The sequence below is a fragment of the Acinonyx jubatus genome, chromosome C1 (genome assembly GCF_027475565.1).
Source record: "Acinonyx jubatus isolate Ajub_Pintada_27869175 chromosome C1, VMU_Ajub_asm_v1.0, whole genome shotgun sequence".
In the NCBI taxonomy this organism is placed as follows: domain Eukaryota; kingdom Metazoa; phylum Chordata; class Mammalia; order Carnivora; family Felidae; genus Acinonyx; species Acinonyx jubatus.
In genome coordinates, this window is record NC_069381.1 from 168,080,141 (window position 1) to 168,102,789 (window position 22,649).

The 22,649-nt window shown below is 35.0% G+C and overlaps 1 protein-coding gene across 9 annotated transcripts in view; it reads left to right on the plus strand.

Moving 5' to 3' along the window:
• NUP35 (nucleoporin 35) overlaps window positions 1-22,649 on the plus strand; it is a 58,472-nt gene that overhangs the window by 30,318 nt on the left and 5,505 nt on the right. For 2 of the 9 annotated variants that reach the window (XR_008295472.1, XR_008295471.1), the window contains exons 5-10: window positions 4,253-4,394; window positions 6,925-6,994; window positions 7,787-7,915; window positions 8,977-9,141; window positions 13,931-14,040; window positions 22,258-22,425. Coding sequence is in view for 3 of the 9 variants with exons in the window: in XM_053215413.1 (XP_053071388.1) it covers window positions 4,253-4,394; window positions 6,925-6,994; window positions 7,787-7,915; window positions 8,977-9,141; window positions 10,199-10,276 (584 nt within the window). In the remaining 6 variants the exon portion in view is untranslated. Of the gene's footprint in view, window positions 1-4,252; window positions 4,395-6,924; window positions 6,995-7,786; window positions 7,916-8,976; window positions 9,142-10,198; window positions 10,968-11,018; window positions 11,096-13,930; window positions 15,993-22,257; window positions 22,426-22,649 lie in introns of those variants that run through there. The other 7 variants (XM_053215413.1, XM_015086953.3, XR_008295468.1 and 4 more) reach the window with 6 other exon arrangements.

The window sequence follows — 22,649 nt, forward strand, 5'->3', positions numbered from 1 at the left end:
TGTTGGTTTTGTATTCTGCAACTTCACTGAATTCATTAATTAGTTCTAAAGGTTTTTTAGTGGAGTCTTTAAGATTTTCTATGTATAAGATTATTTTATGTGCAAAAACAATTTTGCATCTTTCTTTCCGATTTGGATGCCTGTTATTTTTTATATTTTTCTTACTTGATTGCTTTGATAAGGACTTCCAGTACTATGTCAAAAGGAATGGTAAGTGGGCACCCTTGTTCCTGATTGTAAAGGAAAAACTTTCAGCCTTTTCATCACTGAATATGATGTCAGATGTGGGCTTATCGTATATAGCCATTATTATGTTGAAGTATGATCCTCCTATATCCAGTTTGTTGAGCATTTTTATCATGAGAGAATGTTTTGTTTTTGTCAAAAGCTTTTTCTGCATCTGTTGATGATCATCTGATTTTAATCTGGCATTTGTGTCAGAATAATGCTGCCCTGGTAAAAATGGAAACTAACATTTATTGAACCTATTAAACATACTCTTTCAGTTAATCTTCTCTATGTTGGATAGATGTTAGATACGCATTTGTGTTTTGTGTTCTTCATATGTAAAAAGCAGAAGCTAGGTTCTATCTCATAGAATTGCCTTTAGGATTAAATATGAATACATGCAAATAACCTGTAATCCCACCTTGAACATAGTATAAATGCTCAATCCTTGTTAGCAATTATCATTAATATTGTTACTGTTTTTTTATTTTTTGTTGTAATATTTGGGAAGTAAGGCTCAGTAACTCTCTTTAATTGTGACATTAAGTTATAGAACTATAGTGTGAACTAACTACAAACCTTTTACTCTATTCCCACTCATCTTCCCATGATGCTCTCTAGCAAGGTGAATGATTGGTTCAGGGGTAGCAACACTAGCCTTCTGCCATCCAGTCCAATCCTTTCTGGGCTTCTGACACAATTACGTGTTACCTTCCTCAAAGCAAGGTGTTGTACTTCCTTCTCCCCCTATACATTAAAGATATTTTCATTATTTTTTGTAATTCACTAGCAGTTGGAACATGAGGATCTAAAATAAAATAAGAATGTTCCAAAATAGATTGCATGGGGGCTGTTTAGGTTTTTCGTTTTTAAAATTTACTCTGATCTTTTAAGTGTTGTATCTGGAAAGTAACTTGATTCTCCAATCCTTCTTTGTTACGGATTAACAGCGTGTCACTGTGACTGGTCGTTGAATGTGTTTCTTTGTTAAGAGAACTTCTTTTTGTGTGGTTCTAAGAAAATCATTCTGTATTCATGAGTAGGAAAACTCAGTTACCCTTTTTGCATCTCAGCTTTGTATTTGAATACTAGCTTTATTGCTCATTTCCTAATAGCAGTTCCTATGTGCATTAATCAAGCATTTTTAAGGTATATACAATGTACTCAATCCAAGATCAGCATTTACCAAAGTATGTGTTTTATGAAGGTAAAATGTAGTCATTATAGTATAGGAAATTTTGGGTTGAATAAAGTTTTAAATATTTCTTTATTGACTAATTTTCACAAGTTTTTTTTATGTGCATTATAAATCTCCCATCAGGATAGTATATTATATGGCCTTTTATAAAACTTAACACACTAGCTCTCCCCCACCCCCCCGCCTTATTTTTTTAAGAATATACTTTGAGAACTCCATTTGACTACAGACACTTTGGAATGATAGGTTGATTTTCAACTCAACTGGGAATTCAGGACAAATGACATGACTAAGCAGCAGATACACAGTTAGAATGTATTGAGCAGAGAACCTCCAGAAAATCAGTAAACGTGGGTTGTGAATGATGTACAAGGCCCTGTAAAACAGTTGTTCTCAGGCTTCTTGGTTGTAGGATCCTTAATACATTCTTAGAAATTAAAGGCCAGAGAGGTTTGGGGTTATACCTATTGGTAGTTACTGAATTAGAAATTAAAAAAATATTTTACAGTATGTATTAATTCATTTTAATGTAATTTGTTTCATGTAAACATAAGGAACTTTAAAAAATAACTTTTCTACAAGAAAAGATTATGATGAGAATGACATTGCTTTGTGTTTTTCAAATTTTAATGTCTGGTTTAAAATAGAGTTGAATTCTCATATCTGCATATTTTTCTTTAAACATTTATTTATTTTGAGAGAGAGAGCATGCGCAAGGATGGGAGGGGCAGAAAAAGAATCCCAGTAGGCTTGCGCTGTCAGCATAGGAGCCAGATGCAGGGCTCGAACCCACAAACCATAAGATCATGACCTGAACCGAAACCAAGACTTGGATGCTTAACCTCCTAGACATCCCCTTATATCTGCTTCTGTATTCAATCTCGGTGCTTGATTGAATGTTTGATTGAATTGCATCAAGCATCCTTTGGAAAGGTCCATTGTACTCATGAGAGAATTAAGAGTATAAAGGCAAATGAAACCTTAAATCACTATGAAAATAACTTTGACTTGGCTGATCCCATCAAGAGAGGTTGTAAGTTATTCAGAGTCTCCAGTCCATACTTGTAGAATTGCTGGTGTAGTAAATACAAATGTTAACTAGATTACTTCCTAAGAGCTTGTCCTTTGAATTTGGATTGCATAGATTGGGATTTTGGCTGCACTTCTTGACATTAACATCCCGTTTCCTAATTCGTTAAGTGGAGTTACTAATAGAACCTACCTTGTAAGATGGTTAGAATTAAATAAACTTAGACCTGTAAAATGGTATAATAAGTACCATGAAATAAATAAATGAAATGTTGCTGTTCATTATTATTTCAAAATTTTAGTCCTGTTATGACACTTTTGTTCACAATTTTCCATTGTCTTGCCAGCTCGTTTGAGGTAAAAGCCAAAGCCTTTACTGTGGCTTACAAAGTTGTTTTTTTGGGGGGGATCTGATTTTGTTGTTACCTCTCACTGTGCTCATATACTTGTTTTGACCTCACATCCCCTCTTCACTGTCTTGTTCATCAAACACCAATCATATCCTTTCTTAGGTCCTTTGTATGGGATTTTTTCTCCATTTAACGTTTATTTCTTCAGATACTGGCATGTTTTGCCCTCCCCCTTCTTTGGGTTTTTATTTTAATGTCACCTCAGCAAAATCTTTGTTTCATTTAACGCTTCCGTGTATGTATATAGGTACACACTGCTTTATTTTTCTGTAGGATTTTCCTTCCTTCCTTCCTTCCTTCCTTCCTTCCTTCCTTCCTTCCTTCCTTCCTTCCTTCCTATTTGAGAGAGAGTGTGAGTGCAGAAAAGGGAGAGAATGAATCCCAAGCAGAGCCTGACCCAGGGCTCGATCCCACAACTCTGGGATCCTACCCTGAGCTAAAATCAAGAGTTAGACACTCAACCAACTGAACTGCCTAGCTGCCTCAAGGAGTTTCTGTTTTCTAATGTACTAGGTATTACTTATTTGTCTCTTTTCTACTAGAATTTAAGCTCCATTAGAGATAGATGGGGTTTTGTTTATTTTTTTATTTTTTGTTTTTTATTTTGGTCTTACTTTTCATTACTGTGTCTTCAATACATACCTATAATGATGCTAGGTGTGTATTTAGGCACTGAAAAAATATTTTTTTTTGAGTGAATCATTATCATTACTGCAAAGAGGAAAGAATGGTTTCCACTTCTCAGAAACGTGTGGTTTCAATAGGACAGTGCCTCTGAAATAAAATGAACATGTAAAGCAGTTAGTTTGGCATTTTGGACATGTAGAAGTACTCATTAGTTGGTAGCTGTTATTGAAGGATAAGCAAAGAAAGAACAGAATTAGACATTTAAGTTAGAAATTACCTGAGTAAAAGAAAACTGCATTTGCATCTCAGGATGTAGGGTAGATACTGTTTAGGGACATATTGAAAAATATAGGTTGGAACTATATTGTGGAGCTTCTTGGATTATTCTGTTGGTAATGAGTTATTGCATAATTCTAAGGCAGACGTGCTGTGATGAAAGTGGTAGATTTGGAAGATGAATCCGATAGTAGTCCTTGAGGTTGATTGGAGACCCTTTTGATATAAGCTTAACTGGAAATTAAAACATTAGCAAATTTATAAAAAATAAAACTTTTACAAAATCATAAATTATGCTCAATTATTAATGACATGAAATTGTACAGTGGTATAAAATGATCATTTGATTACAAGTTGCGTATCTTGAACTATTTATGCAATTGCTAACTTTTAATATATCTTTTCATTTACAACCAAGAGCTTTGATTTAAAATAAACCAAGATGTTTATATTGGTAACTAACTTACTAAATATACTAATATAGGGCAAAGTATGTTTAGTCCAGCAAACATTGGTCAGCCACGAAAGACAACATTATCTCCTGCACAGTTGGATCCTTTTTATACTCAAGGAGATTCTCTGACTTCTGAAGATCACCTCGATGACACTTGGGTAACTGTGTTCGGGTAAGGTTTCTGAATCATTTACCTTTCCAAAAAAACTAAACACTAAACACTCCTTAACATTTCATAATAAATATTATCAAATGTCCCCCCCCCCAAAAAAAAATATTGCACAGCAAACACGCATGTACCCACCACCTACCTTCTACAGTTGTTAATATTTTACTTCATTTGTTTTATGTTCCATTAATTCATCTTTCTTTGTTGGTACATTTCAGAATAAGTTGCACACATTAGTACAAATCATGCTGACACTTCAGCATGCTATTATTAATTAGTGTTCAGTATTTGTTGATACTTTAAAAAAAATTATCTGCTTCTCAGATGTATTTTCTTTAGTGTATTTGCTGGATAACGGAACAGAAATCCTTCTTTAGACTTACGAAGCTCCCTTCTTTCTAGTGGTTATTCTCCCAATTGGACTTAACCAGTTTGGAACTAACAAATTGAATTTCATTTGTGTATAGATGTGTGTGTGTGTGTGTGTGTGTGTGTGTGTATGCATATATGTCACAAGGTTGGTACTTTATAGTCACAGGATATTGGATATTAGTACACATTATACATGATATTCCTGGATACATTTTGAATAGATTTTTAGATCCAAAAAAGTACTTTAAAGCATTTTGGAGATCATATTGCATCATTTCCATATGAGAAAACTGAGGTGTTAGACTAAGTGATTTATTCAGGGGTTTACATATAGTAATTAGTAAAGTGTCAGCAAAAAACCTTAGGTCTTTTGATTTTTAAGTTGTTACTGTTCATGCCATGCTACATAAGGTTTGCTTCTGAAAGTGTGATAGGTCCTACTGATATTGGACCTTACTATATTTAGTTTTGGGGTAAAAAATATAACAATAACACTTGAGCTTCTTGAAGAAAGAACAATGCACAGTAAATGTTAGTGCATTTGAATAGACTATGTATATTCAGTTTATTTAAAATTTAAAAATTCAAAAGTAAATGTATAAGAATATACAATGAAAAGTTTTCCTTCCCATTTGTGTCCCCAACTACAGTTTTTCTCCCCTTTAAGGCAGTAATTGCCACCTGTTTTTTGTGTAACCTTCAGAGAGAGTCTATGTGTTATTGATTCTGTTTAGGTAAAAAAGCAAGATCATTGCTTTCCTTTATTCCCAGAAAGCCCATGCATAGCTCATAGCAATTGGATGGCTTCTTGACCTTTTTCTTTTTTTGTGTGTGTTTAAATTTTCATACTCTCTCACAACATGGCTGTGTTTTTGAATTTGGGTGTCCCATCCCAAGTCTGTCAGGCTCAGTAATGTGTCACTTTTAAGATTCCGTAGTAATTGGATAAATTACTTGAATATCTTCTGCTAGTCTTTTTCTTCATTTTTAAGATACACACTTTTCCACCTATTAACTTTCTGTTGGTTTTATGTTTTAGTAACCCTCTGTATGAGTTTGATTGCGAGAACTGAAATGTTTTCTTCTAAGAGATAAAATATTTTATTTTGACTGTTTATAGGATAGTACATCTAAAATATATATGTTCTTTGATAATTTAACTTTTTCCTACTGACTCAAGGTCATCATTATATATCATTCGTTGTTTTGGGGTGGTTCTTTTATAGGGTATTGAAATGTTTCCACTCAAAGTGGTCGTAGAGTCTTAGAATTACATTTTATTTTTCAAGTACCTCCCCTCTCTTGGAACCATTATTTCTCTTTCATTTTTATTTTCTTCAGCTCTTCTTTGTAGGCACTTTGCCTCATTTATTGCTTTTCTTTGAGGTTAGAAATTTTATATCCAAACATACATAACATAAAATAAAATTTCAGTCCTGAATGCAAGCTCTCGATAACTAAAGCTACTAGTTAAGGAAACTCTAGATTTTCAACTTAAAATAGCTTCATTGTTTGGACTATAAAAGTAATAATACCTCATAAAATATTTTTAAACCGTAAGGAACTTTATAAAGAAGAAAAGAAAAATCACTTAAAAATTTTCAGAGATATATGGCTATTAAAATCTTGGTAACCACCCTTTTAAATGTTTCTATACTAATGATGCTGGTATTGATTTTCATTTTTGATTTAGAACTAAACTTCTGAATTTTCAGTTGGTACTCAGTGTGTAAATAATATGACCATATAATTTAAAATTCTTTTCCTTTTAATAGCAGTAGTACCTAAGTATTTCACACACACACATAGACACACGCATATATGCCGTCATAGAATAAATTATATACATAGCTGTGACATGATAATTCTTTTCTAAGAGTGAGAGTGGAATTTTAGAGAATGGCAGTGAGAGTGGAATTTTAGAGATTTCATATGTGGAATCTGGGGATGGGGAAGAATGACTGAGTCAAAACTAATTTTAACATATTTGCTTTCGAGTAATGGGCAATGATATATTTAGCTGATACAGAGGAAAACAGACAGGGATCTCCTATTAATATTCTAGTCTATTGGGGGAACTTATCTTGAAATACTTATACGTAGGGTAATTTGCATTTGTATTTATTATGGAAGTTGACTGTTTGGACAACTCTTTTTTCAGGTTTCCTCAAGCGTCTGCTTCCTATATATTATTACAATTTGCACAGTATGGGAATATCTTAAAACATGTGGTAAGGCTTACTTCTTTTCAGTTCAAGATTTAGTGTGAAGAAAGAGAAGCTGTGAATTGAGGGAGACTTTGCTCCTGAATATTGTCTGCTTTTTTCCAAACTTAAAAGTTTTTCTTTCTTTTTTTAAGTTTTCATTGAATATGTCTGTTAGAGTCTAGAAGGCTAGAGGTTGCATAGTAGTTAATAAAAGGGATAAAGAGAGAAGATAAGAGAGCGAGAATTTCATGCTCCCCCCCCTTTCCTTAAATGCTTCATAGTCTCTTAACAAAAATTACACCAAATATTATATAACTGTCTTCCAGTATCTGCTTGTTTTATTGGAGATGAAAGAAAAGAGAAGTTCCTTATTTACAGAGTTCATAGGGCTTTTTTAGCTTGTAGAGAGCTTTTTAAAAAGTATCTTACCTTGTCTTACCTATAGCAAGTTATAAATAACAAATCTTTTTTCTGTTATCAGGGATTGACTTAATTCCTACAGAAATAATATTGATGAATACAGGTTTTAACAATTTCATAGCAAGGGTTAGTAGATCTTTTTATAAGAAACAATTATCTTTTGAGAATTACTTTCAGAGAATTTTTGCCACATATTCTTTATATTGGAGAATTGAGAGGTAGAAATTATTGAAACTGTTTAATAGGATTTTTGTTGAATCCTAGCATTCAGTTTGTTATGGGGCATCAAATAAAAAGTAGAAGCATATATATCTTCTTATCTTTGTATTTTCTAATAAAACTCATGGTTAGGTTTTATATATTTTATGTTTTAAGGGACAACTTCATTCTTTGCAGATGTCTAACACAGGAAATTGGATGCATATTCGTTATCAATCTAAACTGCAGGCTCGGAAAGCCTTAAGCAAAGATGGGAGGATTTTTGGAGAGTCCATCATGATTGGTGTAAAACCATGTATAGATAAAGTAAGTTATTGCTGATGTAAGGAAAATGGCTTCATCTGTATGAAGAGTACAAGTCTAAGTATAGACATTGGCAGTTATGTCACTTTGCTTCACTGTGCCCCTTTTTCTTACTTCGTAAAATATGATGATGTTATAGTATTGTTTTCATGGGAAACCAGATTTTTAGTCATGGGACTTTAGAATTTAGAGGTAATCCATCCTGACTCCTTCATTTTATAGATAAAGAGGCCAATGGGACTTGGGTAACTTATCTAGAGTTGTTAAAGGTAAGATCTAGATTTTAGGTCTCCTAACTTCTAGCTCATTCTCCTGTGCAAAAGCAACATAAAAATCTTTAAATACTTCAAAGGAATGCTGCTCTTTCAAAATGAAATACTTCACATGAATGGTAACAGGGTTAACTATTTAATGGCTGAAACTTTTTAGTCATTTTATTTTAAAATGTTTAAAAACTATTATATGCCTATAAATAATACTGAGAACAATTTATACCTCATGGCTTGTAAAATCATCATAATTGTTCTTTAGTAATTATACATGAACTTCTGTCTACCAGGCACTGTGCTCATATATACACATTAATGCGCAAAGCAGGTCTGGCTCCTGTTCTTACAATCTGTGGTTACTTTAGAGTTCTATAATTATTATATTATGCTGTAACAGATGTTTGTAGAGGCCAGAGGAGAATCTGGGGTTCCTGGCTACTAAGTAGCACTGGAATTTCATGCCCTACTTCCCCCAGGATTTCCCCAAGAATCTTCTTTTTTCTCCTTTGAGGGTTTTTCATAGTATTTTTTAGGAGATTTTTACTCTTGTGAGTCTCTAGTCATCTTGAGGATGTTTGAGGTCACTGAAGTGAGCTTTCTGGTTGAGCATCAGATCTCAAATACTAGCTAAGAAGCATGTATTGCTTTATCAAGCCTAAAATTGTTTGAAAGTTGAATTAGATCAAATAAAGTGTGCCTCTTTCAATAAATTTTTTTTTTTTAAGTAGGGTGTAATAGTAGATAATAGCATATTATGTTTATAAACAGAGAAGTTCTTTACCTTTCTTTCTCCAGAGTGTTATGGAAAACCATGACAGGTGTGCTTTGTCATCTCCACCTCTAGCCTTTACACCACCAATCAAAACTGTAGGCACACCAACCCAGCCTGGAAGTGCTCCTAGGATTTCTACCATGAGACCTCTTGCTACAGCATACAAAGCTTCTACTAGTGACTATCAGGTATTTTAAGAATTAGATAAAGATAAACTTGAAAAAGTGAAATGCATAGCATGTTTAACCATTGGATTGTGTGCCATTAAATATTTCTTATGTGATTGCCTTGATGAAATCCCTATAAATTTGCATTCTTAAATTCCTTATTTTAAAAATTATAGTTTTGGCCAATTGAAAACTTACCTTGAATTTAAAAAAAATTTTGCCATTATTTAAAACATTTTGAGAGTTTTAGTTTTTTCTAAGTTATACTTGCATACATTAAAGTTTCTCTTATGAACATCTCTGGTGTGAGGGAATATTAAAAAACTTGTTGAACTGATGACTAAATCTGATGGTCTCACAAATGAAGAACCTCACTCATGTTGGAGTAGCTGTGGTTATCAAAGAGACCATTGACCAGCTCCCATTTCACTGTTTCTCGTTTCAAAAAAGTTTAAAGGGAAAGTTCATTATATTCATTGAAGAATGATAGAAGTATTATGACTCTCATTCAGTATGTTACTGTCTCCTACTTAATTAATCAGGTTCTGAACTTGCCTAGTCACAGACACAGGTCCTGAAACAGCAAATAAAACATTTTTAATTTAGTAAGATAGAGAGTGACAATTTAGTCTTTTGATTTCCCCTGAAATTTGGAGACTAGGACTGGATTTTTCATTAAGGTTTTCTTTTAAACCAGTCCTGTCTCTTTTATAGTAGGCTCCATGCCTGGTGTGGGGCTTGAACTCATGTCCCTGAGATCAAGAGTCAGATGCTCTGCCGACTGAGCTAGCCAGGCACCCCTAAGGATTTTAAAACCCTCATCTCTTGTAGCTTTTGTATTGTTTGTTCAGTTTTCTGATATAAGGAGAAGATAGAATTTGTCTTGCCAAAGGAATAGTATTTTGTGCTTTAAAGCATAAAGTTGTTCTAACTAAATCCCTGTCGTCTTCTTTAAATATACAATTCGGTACCACAAATGCATTTAACTGTTTGGCTCTTTTAAATTAGCCATTAACTCTAGAATTGACATGATACTTAAGAAACCATAGCCTAACAATTGTGTGTGCTTTTTTAATAGGTTATTTCTGACAGACAGACGCCAAAAAAAGATGAAAGTCTTGTATCCAAAGCAATGGAGTACATGTTCGGCTGGTAGTATAGTAAGAGCTACCACGGAGGAGGCTGCTACACTAAAACAGAGTTAGCCCAGTACTGCCAACTTGCCTTTGGTTAGTTATATAACCACTCTTGGCAGTGCTGAATCGCTCTCTCTCACTTTTTTAGAAGCCTTTTTTCTTTAAGGATACAGCATATTTGTAGCTTGCACTTTAAAAGATGATTGAGATACGTTTTAAAGAAAACAAAAAATCCCTGTAAATAGGATTTTGTGCTTTCTGTGTTAGTGCATGCTTTAAGCACAAAAAACTCAGCATTGATTACTGTAAATTGTATAATTGAATTTGTGGTGAGGTTTTGTAGTCTTCATGAGTTGGTGGGGTGAATTTCATGAAGGGTAAACTACACAACTCCTAACAATACACAAAGATTATAATCAACCAATTTGAATTATGGTTTTTTAATTTAGATAGTATTTAATATTTTAATTATCCTTGTTTATATATGTCCTGTCATGGATTGTCATCTTTCAGTATTCTAAAGTCAAAAGTCTTTTTAAAAACCTACTAAAGTTTCGTGATAATAAACTTTGTCAATTCTATATATTAAACATTTTTTGAAAGTGATTTGTTATTTTATTAACTATTTAAAAAAATTTGAAGTGTCTGCTGAAATAGAGAAAATACATCATGAATCTCCACATACTGTAATCTAGCTTTAATAACCATATAACCATAAATATTTTGCCATAGTGGTTTCTTCTCTCTCCCTTGTGTTTAAAGCATATCTCAGATGTGATGTCATTTTAATCTAAGTACTTGAGGATATATCAAAAAAAGAACATTCCCACTTGTAATTACAGTATCAGTATCATACCTAACAGAATTAGTAAGTTTCTTAATATCTAATATATAGCCCATTAAAAAATTTCCCAGTTATCTCCAAAATATATTCATGGTTGGTTAGTACAAATCACTATCTAGAGTAGGTGTACATGATATATTTGATTATTTTGTCTTTTAAGTATCTTGAAATCTAAATTAGCTCCTGCTCTCTTTACACCGTGACTTCTTGAAGGAATTGTGAGAGTTGCCTACAGTGTCTCATAGACTGAATGTGGTCAGTTGCTTTTTTTGTTTAACTTGTTCTGTCATTTATCCCATATCCTAAAAGTTGGATCTAGGGAAGATTAATTAGATTCTGATTTCTTTTTTTTCTTTTTTGAGCAACAATACTTGATAGTATGGTGCACTTTAATTTAATCAAGAGACATTTAATTTGGTTGTCCCACTTTTACTGAGGCTCAAATTGGTCATTGGGCACATGGGTAGAAGCCCAGCACCTTGTTGGAAAATTCCTCATAACGTTCTTGCATTATGTTTTTGAAAGCATACATTAGTGATATTTGCCTGAATAAGTTATTTCATTAAGGTTTGCAAAATGATTTTCCAAATCTATTATTTCTGTTGCATTTATTACCTGGAATTCTTTTATATATAAAAACTTTGCTCCACCCACTAGGGCTATTTTGTTACATGGAATATATTCATACCAAAATGGCAGGATAAATATTTGATCCTTTTCCTTTGTTATTTTTCAGAATAACTGTTGGTGCACTGGAAACTCTAATTGGTGTCCAGTGAGTTAAAAAAAAATGTTTTTCTCTGCAGTATCACTATGCACTTAGAGCGTTTTTTTGTTTTTTTGTTTTAAATTCATTGTGTTAGTCACTTGGTGTCATTAGTCTTTTGTTCAAATTATCACCCTTGACCAGTGAGAACCTCATTAAGCTGGCTCTTGAGTGAAAAGGCCTTTAATTGAAACAATATTTCACCGTAGTATAGGTATCTAGGTAAACAGCATCTCTTTATCTTCAATACTTCTTGATAAAGAATAACTAAAATAACACGTTGTATGGAAAGTATTGATATGCCTTTTAAATCACAGCAAACTACCATTAAAGATTTGTTTAGTTCTCTGAGGTGAAGTGTGATACTAAGGACTGTACTGGCCTGGTGAAAATCCATTTATCGTTATAGAGAATTTTTATTCTGATACTTACATATTGAAGTCTTTCTATTCCAACTTAAAATAGGATTTTATTTTATATCTTCTAACATACAGAACTCAGTTATTCAAAGTAGAACTGTGGCTACTAGATCCCATTAAACCCTAGCATTTGTATTTGAGTTTTATACATTTTTGTAAAAGGATTTACTTTTTGTTTCTTTTGAGAGGTCATTTTATTTCTGTAGACCTTCGTGGAGCATGAAGTTTGCTTTCTGACTAAAAGTACTTGTTTGCTATGTTTGGGTTTGTGTTTTTATCCAGTGTTTTATCTTACTTGTCTTTATCTCCATCACATCATTTACTTAAAAAGAGCCAGGAAACCTATAAATCTATCAGACCAACACATCTATGACATAAACTTACACAATGTTACATGCCAATTCTATCTCATTTTAAAAAGTATATAAAATAATAAAACAAAAAACAAACTGAACAGAAAACAGCTAGGAAAATCTAAGAAAGCAAACTCCCATATTTTTCAATGCTACAAAACACAACAGAATTGGGAACTGAGAAAGCTAAAAAAGTTACCCTGAACCAAGCCTCTTCCTAAAAGTTCAGAAAAGCTGATTTCACACAAAAATAAGTAACAAAAAACTACAGTCATGCAAAGTTGTTATACAAAATAAGAGGATAAGGAACAAAGTATCATATAGACATTGGAAGCACACCAGAAAGGCATGCCCATAATAGATCAAAACTATGACCTGGTTATTTAAAAATGACTTCTAAGATGTTTTGGGGTACCTGAGTGGCTCAGTTGGTTAAGTGTCCGACGTCAGCTCAGTTCATGATCTCGCCGTCCGAGAATTCAAACCCCGCGTTGGGCTCTGTGCTGACAGCTCAGAGCCTGGAGCCTGCTTTAGATTCTGTGTCTCCCTCTCTGCCCTCCCCTGCTCACGCTGTCTCTCTCTCTTACTCTCTCTTTCAAAAATGAATAAATGTCAAAAAATTTTTTTAAATGACTTCTATCATTTGAAAGTGATCCGAAGTATGAAAGAATACCAATAATCAGAATTTTTAAAATTTGGGAAAGTACTAGAAATAAAAGGAAGAATAATTTGGAAATGAAGACTAAACTAGACTAAACACAAAAGCAGGTAATGCCTTATGGGAACTAGAATGTCAAAAAGTAGGTTGGCCTTAGAAATCAGAAAAGATATAAAAAGGATTTGTGGGAAAATGGCAAATTAAAAAATATTTATTTTATAACAATTCTATAATGAAATATATATAATATATACATATATGTATGTATATATATGTATATATGTGTATATATGTATATATGTGTATATATATGTATATGTGTGTGTGTGTGTGTGTATATATATATATATATATATATATATAAAACAAATTACATGAAGAATACTTTGCTAAAAAAAATACTTGGAGCTACATACTGAAAGAAAACCCTGCCTACCTGAGAATGTTCTCCTATGTAAAAACTCCTCATTTAGCTTTAGACAAACAGCAAATGACTTAGAAGAGCAAAACTTATATGACACTATGCCAGGAGCAAATACTACATTTAAGATACTTGGGAGGAAAAATATGAACAAAATATTTTATTTCTAACAAAACTGATTTTGAAGTGTAAAAATTATTTCTTACATACCAGTTTGCAGGAATTCAGGAAACATGTTTTCCTTGAGTGCTTCCTGCGAAATGGACCACAGAATGTGCTCAGATGAGCTAAATAACTGGAAAGCTGTTGACACAAAGTTTTTGGTGAGCATTACATCATGACCAAAGTGCTGACCAGGTTCATTGCTTGAAGCTTAATCCGCTGGGTGGATTTTCCCTCATTACTTTCAAGTCCACTCTGTGTCTAATATGGCATCAGTCAGTGTGGTTGGCCTACAGCAAGCTGATCCTTCTGTGAATAAAGCCTGGATTTCCTTTCCCCTATTGGCTGATGGTAGTGAACTCCAATTAAGTCATAGATTGTGAAAGGGAGAGGTGTTAGTACCTTGGAGGTAAGTGATTTAGAGTTCTGGGCCATTTTTTCTTGAAACTTGGGAGCCTGTGGACCTGCTTGGGAGCCATCGTGAATGTACCATGGATTATTACCATGCTGGCCAGGCTGGTGGCTTGGTGAATCTGACAGTACTGAGCTTTTGTGATGGGCAGCTTTGGTTGATATACTATGTAACTGATTAGTTACTAAGTCACTTGGTGTGGTACCCTCTCTCACTGTGGCCCCACTAAAACTTAGGAATAGGTTAAAGCATTGTCCCCATGTATTTTGTGTTGTCTCAAAAATCCAGAAGGCTGCCGAGTGCTGTAGCTTTTTTAGTGGTAGTAGGAGCAAGATACAATAATTTATTCTTTGGAGAGAGATGTCTCAGCATGCCCCAGTGGTAGAACTTAATAACTTCACCAATGTAGTAAAACTGAGTTTTTGTGCTTTACCTCCTACCAACTGGCATACATTTGTCTTTAGAGGATGTCTTGAGTATTTGCCACTTACCTTCTTGCAGGTTTAGTGAACATGATGCCATCAAAGCACACTATTTGAATAATCAAGAGTTCTCTGACTGGAAGACAGATTTGCCCACTGTTAGACAGGGGTGGGCCAGGGCTCCATTTATCACCAGACATTATGGCCTCATGCTAACAGGAACCATGAGAACATCTGGGTTCATCAGTGTCACCCTATGACCTTGTATCAGCCCCTAAAATCTCTGGACATTTCTCTTTGGTGCACTTTGAAAAATGAAGACTGGAGAATTGTTACTGTATATACTTGCTATGGCATTGAAAATTCCTTTCTCAGTTGGAACTTGCCTCCCATTTCATTTGGGTCTAACAGTTGAATCCTATCTACACTGGGCTGTGGGGTGGCTGACCTCAGTCTTCTGCATATCTGGTCTTGATTTTTTAGATTGTATGTAAAACAAAACCTCTTTTGGCTTCCTTTCCCTTTCTCCTTTTTAAGAAACATTTAGTTGCCCAATAAGACATAAATACAGAACATTAAAATACACTTTAATGAATTATAAGGTGAATAATCTTGTAAGTACCACTCATCAAGAAATAGAATCTTAACCAGCAATGTCCATATGCCCCATTCCAACTTCTATCCTCTTCTTCCCCCACAAAATTAAACACTACTATAATTGTATTTTTTGTAGGTCCAGGTAGTAGGCTTTAAAAGAGTTGGGATTTCTACCAGATGTAGAAAGCTGGTGAAAGTTAAAATTCTTAATGAGGTGGTAAGATTTTTGAATGTTAATGAAGCAAAAGTATAGCTGTTGTAACTCCAAAATCCAGTTTTGGAAATTAACTGGTTAGTAAATAAGTTGGATCAATATTATTTTAACTTACAATTTTTTTACATTTTATTTTTACTTTTTTAAAATTTACATCCAAATTAGCATGTAATACAACAATAATTTCAGGAGTAGATTTTTTAGTGCCCCTTACCCATTTAGCCCATCCCCCCTCCCACAACTCCTCTAGTAACCCTCAGTTCTCCATATTTATGAGTCTCTTCTGTTTTGTTCCCCTCCCTGTTTTTATATTATTTTTGTTTCCCTTCCCTTATGCTAATCTGTTTTGTCTCTTAAAGTCCTCATATGAGTGAAGTCATATGATTTTTGTCTTTCTCCAACTGACTAATTTCACTTAGCATAATACCCTCCAGTTCCATCCTCATACTTGCAAATGGCAAGATTTCATTCTTTTTGATTGCCGAGTAATACTCCATTGTGTATGTGTGTATGTGTATATACATATACATATATATATATATATATATATATATATATATATATACACACACACACACACATATACCACATTTTCTTTATCCATTCATCCATCTATGGACATTTGGGCTCTTTCCATACTTTGGCTATTGTTGATAGTGCTGCTATAAACATGGGGTTGCATGTGTCCCTTTGAAACAGCACACCTGTATCCCGTGGATAAATGCCTAGTAGTGCAATTGCTGGGTCATAGGGTAGTTCTATTTTTAGTTTTGTCAGGAACCTCCATACTGTTTTCCAGAGTGGCTGCACCAGCTTGCATTCCCTACAACAATGCAAAAGAGATCCTCTTTCTCTGCATCCTCGCCAACATCTGTTGTTGCCTGAGTTGTTAATGTTAGCCATTCTGACAGGTGTGAGGTGGTATCTCATTGTGGGTTTGATTTGTATTTCCCTGATGAGGAGTGATGTTGAGCATTTTGTCATGTGTTGGTTGGCCATCTGGATGTCTTCTTTGGAGAAGTGTCTATTCATGTCTTTTGCCCATTTCTTCACTGGATGATTTGTTTTTTGGGTGTTGAGGTTGATAAGTTCTTTATAGATTTTGGATACTAACCCTTTATCTGATATGTCATTTGCAAATATCTTCTCCCATTCTGTCAGTTGCCTTTTAGTTTTGCTGATTGTTTCCTTCACTGTGCAGAAGCTTTTTATTTTGATGAGGTCCCAGTATAGTTCATTTCTGCTTTTGTTTCCCTTGCCTCCAGAGATGTATTGAGTAAGAAGTTGCTGCAGCCAAGATCAGAGAGGTTTTTGCCTACTTTCTCCTCGAGGATTTTGATGGCTTCCTGTCTTATATTTAGGTCTTTCATCCATTTTGAGTTTATTTTTGTGTATGGTGTAAGAAAGTGGTCCAGGTTCATTCTTCTGCATGTCGCTGTCCAGTTTTCCCAGCACCACTTGCTGAAGAGACTGTCTTTATTCCATTGGATATTCTTTCCTGCTTTGTCAAAGATTAGTTGGCCATACGTTTGTGGGTCCATTTCTGGGTTCTCTATTCCATTGATCTGAGTGTCTGTTGATACTGTCTTGATGATTACAGCTTTGTAATACAGCTTGAAGTCTGGGATTGTGATGCCTCCTGCTTTGGTTTTCTTTTTCAAGATTGCTTTGGCTATCCAGGGTCTTTTCTGGTTCCATACAAATTTTAGGATTGTTTGTTCTAGCTCTGTGAAGAATACTGGTGTTATTTTGATAGGGATTGCATTGAATATGTAGATTGCTTTGGGTAGTATTGACATTTTAACAATATTTGTTCTTCCTATCCAGGAGCATGGAATCTTTTTCCATTTTTTTGTGTCTTCTTCAATTTCTTTCATAAGCTTTCTATAGGTTTCAGTGTATAGATTTTTCACCTCTTTGGTTAGATTTATTCCTGGGTATTTTATGGTTTTTTGTGCAACTGTAAATGGGATTGATTTCTTGATTTCTCTTTTTGCCACTTCATTGTTGGTGTATAGGAATGCAACTGATCTCTGTGCGTTGATTTTATGTCCTGCAACTTTATTGGATTCATGAATCAATTCTAACAGTTTTTTGGTGGAATCTTTTGGGTTTTCCATATACAGTATCATGTCATCTGCGAAGAGTGAAAGTTTGACCTCCTCCTGGCCGATTTGGATGCCTTTTATTTCTTTGTGTTGTCTGATTGCAGAGGCTAAGACTTCCAATACTTTGTTGAATAACAGTGGCAAGAGTGGACATCCCTGTCTTGTTCCTGACCTTAGGGGGAAACCTCTCAGTTTTTCCCCATTGAGGATGATATTAGTGTTGTGTTGTTCATATATGGCTTTTATGTGCTTGAGGTATGCTCCTTCTATCCCTACTTTCTAAAGGATTTTTATTAAGAAAAGATGCTGTATTTTGTCAAATGCTTTCTTGGCACCTATTGAGAGGATCATATGGTTCTTGTCCTTTCTTTTATTGATGTGATGAATCACGTTAATTGTTTTGCGGATATTGAACCAGCCCTGCATCCCAGCTATAAATCCCACTTGGTTGTGGTGAATGATTTTTTTAATGTATTCTTGGAGCTGGTTGGTTAATATCTTGTTGAGTATTTTTGCATCCATGTTCATCAGGGAAATTGGTCTATAGTTCTCCTTTTTAGTGGGGTCTCTGTCTGGTTTTGGAATCAAGGTAATGCTGGCTTCATAGAAAGAGTTTGGAAGTTTTCCTTCCATTTCTATTTTTTGAAACACCTTCAAGAGAGTAGGTGTTAACTCTTCCTTAAATGTTTGGTAGAATTCTGCTGGAAAGCCATCTGGTCCTGGACTCTTGTTTTTGGCAGATTTTTGATTACTAATTCGATTTCTTTACTGGTTATGGGTCTGTTCAAATTTTCTATTTCTTCCTGTTTCAATTTGGGTAGTGTATATGTTTCTAGGAATTTGTCCCTTTCTTCCAGATTGCCCATTTTATTGGCATGTAATTACTTATAATCTCTTATTATTGTTTTTATATCTGTTGTGATGGTGTGATCTCTCCCCTTTCATTCTTGATTTTATTTACTTGGGTCCTTTTTCTTTTTGATCATACTGGCTAGTGGTTTATCAATTTTGTTAGTTCTTGCAAAGAATCAGCTTCTGGTTTCATTGATCTGTTCTACTGTTTGTTTTGGTTTCGATAGCATTAATTTCTGCTCTAATCTTTATTATTTCCTGTCTTCTGCTGGTTGTGGGTTTTATTTGCTGTTCTTTTTCCAGCTCTTTAAGGTGTAAGGTTAGGTTATATATCTGAAATCTTTCTTCCTTCTTTAGGAAGGCCTGGATTGCTATATACTTTCCTCTTATGAGCACCTTTGCTGCATCCGAGAGGTTTGGTTGTGGTGTTATAATTTTCATTGGCTTCCATATACTTTTCAATTTCCTCTTTAACTTCTTGGTTAGCCCATTCATTCTTTAGTAGGATGTTCTTCAGTCTCCAAGTATTTGTTACCTTTCCAAATATTTTCTTGTGGTTGATTTCGAGCTTCATAGCATTGTGGTCTGAATATATGCACAGTATGATCTCAATTTTTTGTACTTGCTGAGGGCTGATTTGTGTCCCAGTGTGTGGTCTATTCTGGAGAACGTTCCATATGAACTGGAGAAGAATGTATATTCTGCTGCTTTAGAATGAAATGTTCTGAATATATCTGTTAAGTCCATCTGTTCCAGTGTGTCATTCAAAGCCATTGTTTCCTTGTTGAGTTTTTGATTAGATGATCTGTCCGTTGCTGTGAGTGAGGTGTTGAAGTCTTCTACTCTTATGGTGTTACTATCAATGAGTTTCTTTATGTTTGTGATTAATTGATTTATATATTTGGGTGCCTTCACATTTGGCGCATAAATGTTACAATTGTTAGGTCTCCTTGGTGGATAGACCCCTTGATTATGATATAATGCCCTTCTGCATCTCTTGATACAGTCTTTATTTTAAAGTCTAGATTGTCTGATATAAGTATGGCTACTCCGGCTTTCTTTTGTTGGCCACTAACATAATAGATGGTTCTCCACCCCCTTATTTTCAATCTGAAGGTGTCTTTAGGTCTAAAGTGGGTCTCTTGTAAACAGCATATAGATGGATCTTGTTTTCTTATCCATTCTGTTACCCTGTGTCTTTTGATTGGAGCATTGAGTCCACTGACGTTTAGAGTGAGTACTGAAAGATATGAATTTATTGCCATTATGATGCTTGTAGAGTTGGAGTTTCTGGTGGTGTTCTCTGGTCCTTTCTAATCTTTGTTGCTGTTGGTATTTATTTATTTATTTATTTATTTATTTATATTTTCATCTTTTCTCCCTTTACAGAGTCCCCCTTAAAATTTCTTGCAGGGCTGGTTTAGTGGTCACAAACTCCCTTAATTTTTGTTTGTCTCGGAAACTTTTTATCTCTCCTTCTATTTTGAACGATAGCCTTGCTGGATAAAGAATTCTTGGCTGCATATTTATCTGATTCAGCACACTGAATATATCCTGCTACTCCTTTCTGGCCTGCCAAGTTTCTGTGGATAGGTCTGCTGCAAATCTGATCTGTCTTCCGCTGTAGGTTAGGGACTTTTTTCCCCTTGCTGCTTTCATGATTCTCTCCTTGCCTAAGTATTTTGTGAATTTGGCTATGATATGCCTTGTTTATGGTCGGTTTTTTTTTTTGAATCTCATGGGAGTCCTCCGTGCTTCCTGGATTTTGATGTCTGTGTCCTTCCTCAGGTTAGGAAAGTTTTCTGCTATGATTTACTCACATAACCCTTCTACCCCTATTTCTCTCTCTTCATCTTCTGGGACCCCTGTTATTCTGATATTGTTCCTTTTTAATGAGTCACTGACTTCTCTAATTCTTAAATCATGCTCTTTTGCCTTAATCTCCCTCTTTTTTCCTTCTTCATTATTCTCTATAAGTTTGTCCTCTATATCGCTGATTGTCTGTTCTGCCTCATCCATCCTTGCCACCACTGCATCCATCTGTGATTGCAGCTCAGTTATAGCATTTTTAATTTGATTCCATTTTTTACTTCTTTTATCTCTACAGAAAGGGACTCTAATCTATTTTCGATTCCAGCTAGTATTCTTATTATCGTGATTCTAAATTCTGGTTCAGACATCTCGCTTGTATCTGTGTTGGTTAAATCCCTGGCTGTTGTTTCTCCTTGCTCTTTCTTTTGGGGTGAATTCCTTCATTTTGTCATTTTGAAGGGAGAAAAGGAATTAATGATGTAGAAAAAATGAAATTAAAAAGAATTAAAATTTAAAAAATATTAAAATTAAAAAATTAAACACACACACACACAAATTGAATAAATGATTGGTAGATCCTAAGCGTGTTTTGGTCTGAGTGTTGATAGTGGTTTGACAGATTAGAGAAAAAAGGGGGGGGAAGGAAATCGTTTGAGAATTTGAAAAAATGAATACGCTGAAGTAGACTAAAATGAGATGATGGGAGTAAAATAGAATTAAAAAAAATTTACACAAAAGTAAAGAATATAGTGGAAAAGATTAAAGAAAATATTTTTAATAAAAACTAAAATACAAATTAATTTTTTTCTCTTTCTGCATTCAAGAAAAAGAAAAGAAAAAGAAAAAAGAAAAAAAAATCATTTGAAAATTTGAAAGTTAATACACTGTAGTAGATTAAAATAAAATGATGGAAGTAAAATAGAATTTGAAAAAATTTACATAAAAGCAAAAAATATAGTAAAAAAATTAAAGAAATATTTTAATAGAAATTGAAAGTAAAAATGGAGTTTTTCTCTTTCTGCATTCAAGAAGAAGAAAAGAAATGAAAAAAAAAGAAATCGTTTGAAAATTTGCAAAGGTGAATACACTGAAGAATACTAAAATAACATGATGGAAGTAAAATAGAGTTTGAAAAAAATTACACAGAAGTCAAAAATATAGTAAAAAATTCAAGAAAAATATATTTAATAAAAATTGAACATAAAAATGAATTTTTTCTCTTTCTGTATTCAAGAAAAAGAAGTTTAAAAGAGAGGAAAAAAAATTGAATAGATAAACCCACTAACAGATTGAAGTAGGACTGAAATTACTTTGTTTTCCCCTAGAAGTCAGTCTATGTAGTGCTTAATAGTCCATAAACTAAGTGGGCGGTGAGACTCGTGTTCTTGAAGAGTGATGTTGGCCCACTTGGGCTGGACTCAGTGTAACAGCTCCACTCTCCACTAGATGGCGCTGATAGCCTACTGGGGTGGTTTTTTGTCGTGCTCATAGGGGCCTGTGCGCTTGCACAGGAGCAGTGAAAATGGCGCCACCCAGCTACCCAGTCTGTTCTCCCGGATCAGCAATCACTCACCCGTCCTCTGTCTTCAGCTTTCCTCCACTCCCTGCTTTTTCACTCTCCGTGACCAGCCCCCAGGCAGTACCTCTCTCCCGAGTTTTGTCTCAGATGCGGCTGTTTTCCCCAGCCCCTTACTTCTGAAGGACTGCAGCTTTGACCTGTTCCGCCCCTTTGCAGGAGGGTCTCACCGAGCAATGGCCAAATGAGCAATGGCTGAATGTCAGCTGCACCCAGGAACGCTTGCTGGACCCTGCTGCTGCTGCTGGTGCCCCGAGACTGCGGCCAGGTACCAGCCCTCCCCAGAAAAAGTTCGCAAGACAGTGTAGCAGCAGCATTTCAGGGATTATGGAAAATCACAACCCACATCTGGCACCAGGCTTCACCCTTAACCACCTTGCTCCAGCACCAGCAAATGCGGCCATTTTCTGGGGTCTGCTGGGACCAGGTGGCTTCAACAGTCTCTACCAAACGTCCTTCCAGCAGTGGAACTGCTTCTCCCCGTGTGGCCCAAGAACCTCCCGGACCCCACTCTGTTCCTGGGGATTCGCCCTTCCCACCAGAGCACCACCAGGTATCACGAGCTCCAGAGTGGCAGCCTTTGCGCTTCCCTTGTTTACAGTCTTAATGGAATTTAAACCTTCTCCTTTCTCCTTTCTCCCTTTTTAGTTTAGCCCCTGCGGCGATTTCCAATCTTCCACTTTCTCTCCAGCTGCTTCTGGGGAGGGGTGCTTTTCCCGTATTCTCCCCCTGTGCCCCCCCACCAGTCTCCGCCCTCTCTCAGCTCGCAAAAGCACC